Source organism: Emiliania huxleyi (genome assembly GCF_000372725.1).
Source record: "Emiliania huxleyi CCMP1516 unplaced genomic scaffold EMIHUscaffold_7550, whole genome shotgun sequence".
NCBI classification, from domain to species: Eukaryota; Haptophyta; order Isochrysidales; family Noelaerhabdaceae; genus Emiliania; species Emiliania huxleyi.
In genome coordinates this window covers 526-1335 of record NW_005196345.1, presented here as the reverse complement: position 1 = coordinate 1335, position 810 = coordinate 526, and the positions used below count along the sequence as shown (strand labels likewise).

Sequence of the window (810 nt, the reverse complement as noted above, 5' to 3'; positions counted from 1 at the left end):
CATTGGCCCGCCGCCACGGATCAGCGACGGGGAGAGGTCGATGTTGAAGCGCGCGGAGCGGTCGAGCAGCTCCGGCGGCGGCGCCGAGGCGTCGCCTGGCGCGCCAGTCGCCGGTGCGTCCCCGGCTGGTGCGTCCACGGCTGCGTCCACGCCGCCCGGCTCGGTGGTGCCGTCACCGGAGATGTAGGAGACGAGGCGTGGTGCGTGGGGAGTGTGCGTCACTCGCAGTGGCTGCGAGGAGTCGGGTTGGGCCACCTCGTCTCCGGGAGGTGCGCCAGCGGACGGGTCCATGCGTTGCGCGGCTTCGCCCGCGGCCGCCTCGCCCCGCAGCCACGCAGAGAAGTCGCGCAGCGAGAAGGTGGCGTGCCGTGCGCCGTAGAAGAGGTTTGCGTCGAGGTGGAGCACGGACTTCCCCGCGCGTGCACACGCAGCTGCAAGCACCGACTCGGTGAGGCCCGTGCCGATGACGACCACGTCGAAGGAGGAGGGAAGGGAGGACATGGAAGCGGCGAATTCGGCGGTGTGAAAATGAAGAATTTTACGCGGGGCAGGATGTCATCCCCCGATCGATCCAGACTGCCCACATGGAAAGAAAGAAAGAAAACAGACAACCCAAGGGAGGGATGGGAGGACGGCACGCCGCCACCACACAGGGATACTGTCCCGTTTTGCTGTTCACAGCTAGGGACGGCCTCTGCGGCAAAGTCAACTCACCCCCACCTACCACCTACCACCTCCCACCACGGCTAACCTTCGGCTCCCGCTCAGAGGCGCCCCGCGCCCGTGCGGCGCGCCGAGGCGGCGCCAAGG

At 68.1% G+C, this 810-nt stretch overlaps 1 protein-coding gene across 1 annotated transcript; it reads right to left on the bottom strand.

Moving 5' to 3' along the window:
- Nucleotides 1-17: 17 nt before the first annotated feature.
- Nucleotides 18-501, bottom strand: EMIHUDRAFT_258374 (hypothetical protein; the record flags this gene model as incomplete). Its single annotated transcript, XM_005760433.1, has 1 exon — nucleotides 18-501. A coding segment is annotated over one exon (484 nt), but the record flags the coding sequence as incomplete, so codon positions are not given.
- Between the last annotated feature and the right edge of the window lie 309 nt (nucleotides 502-810).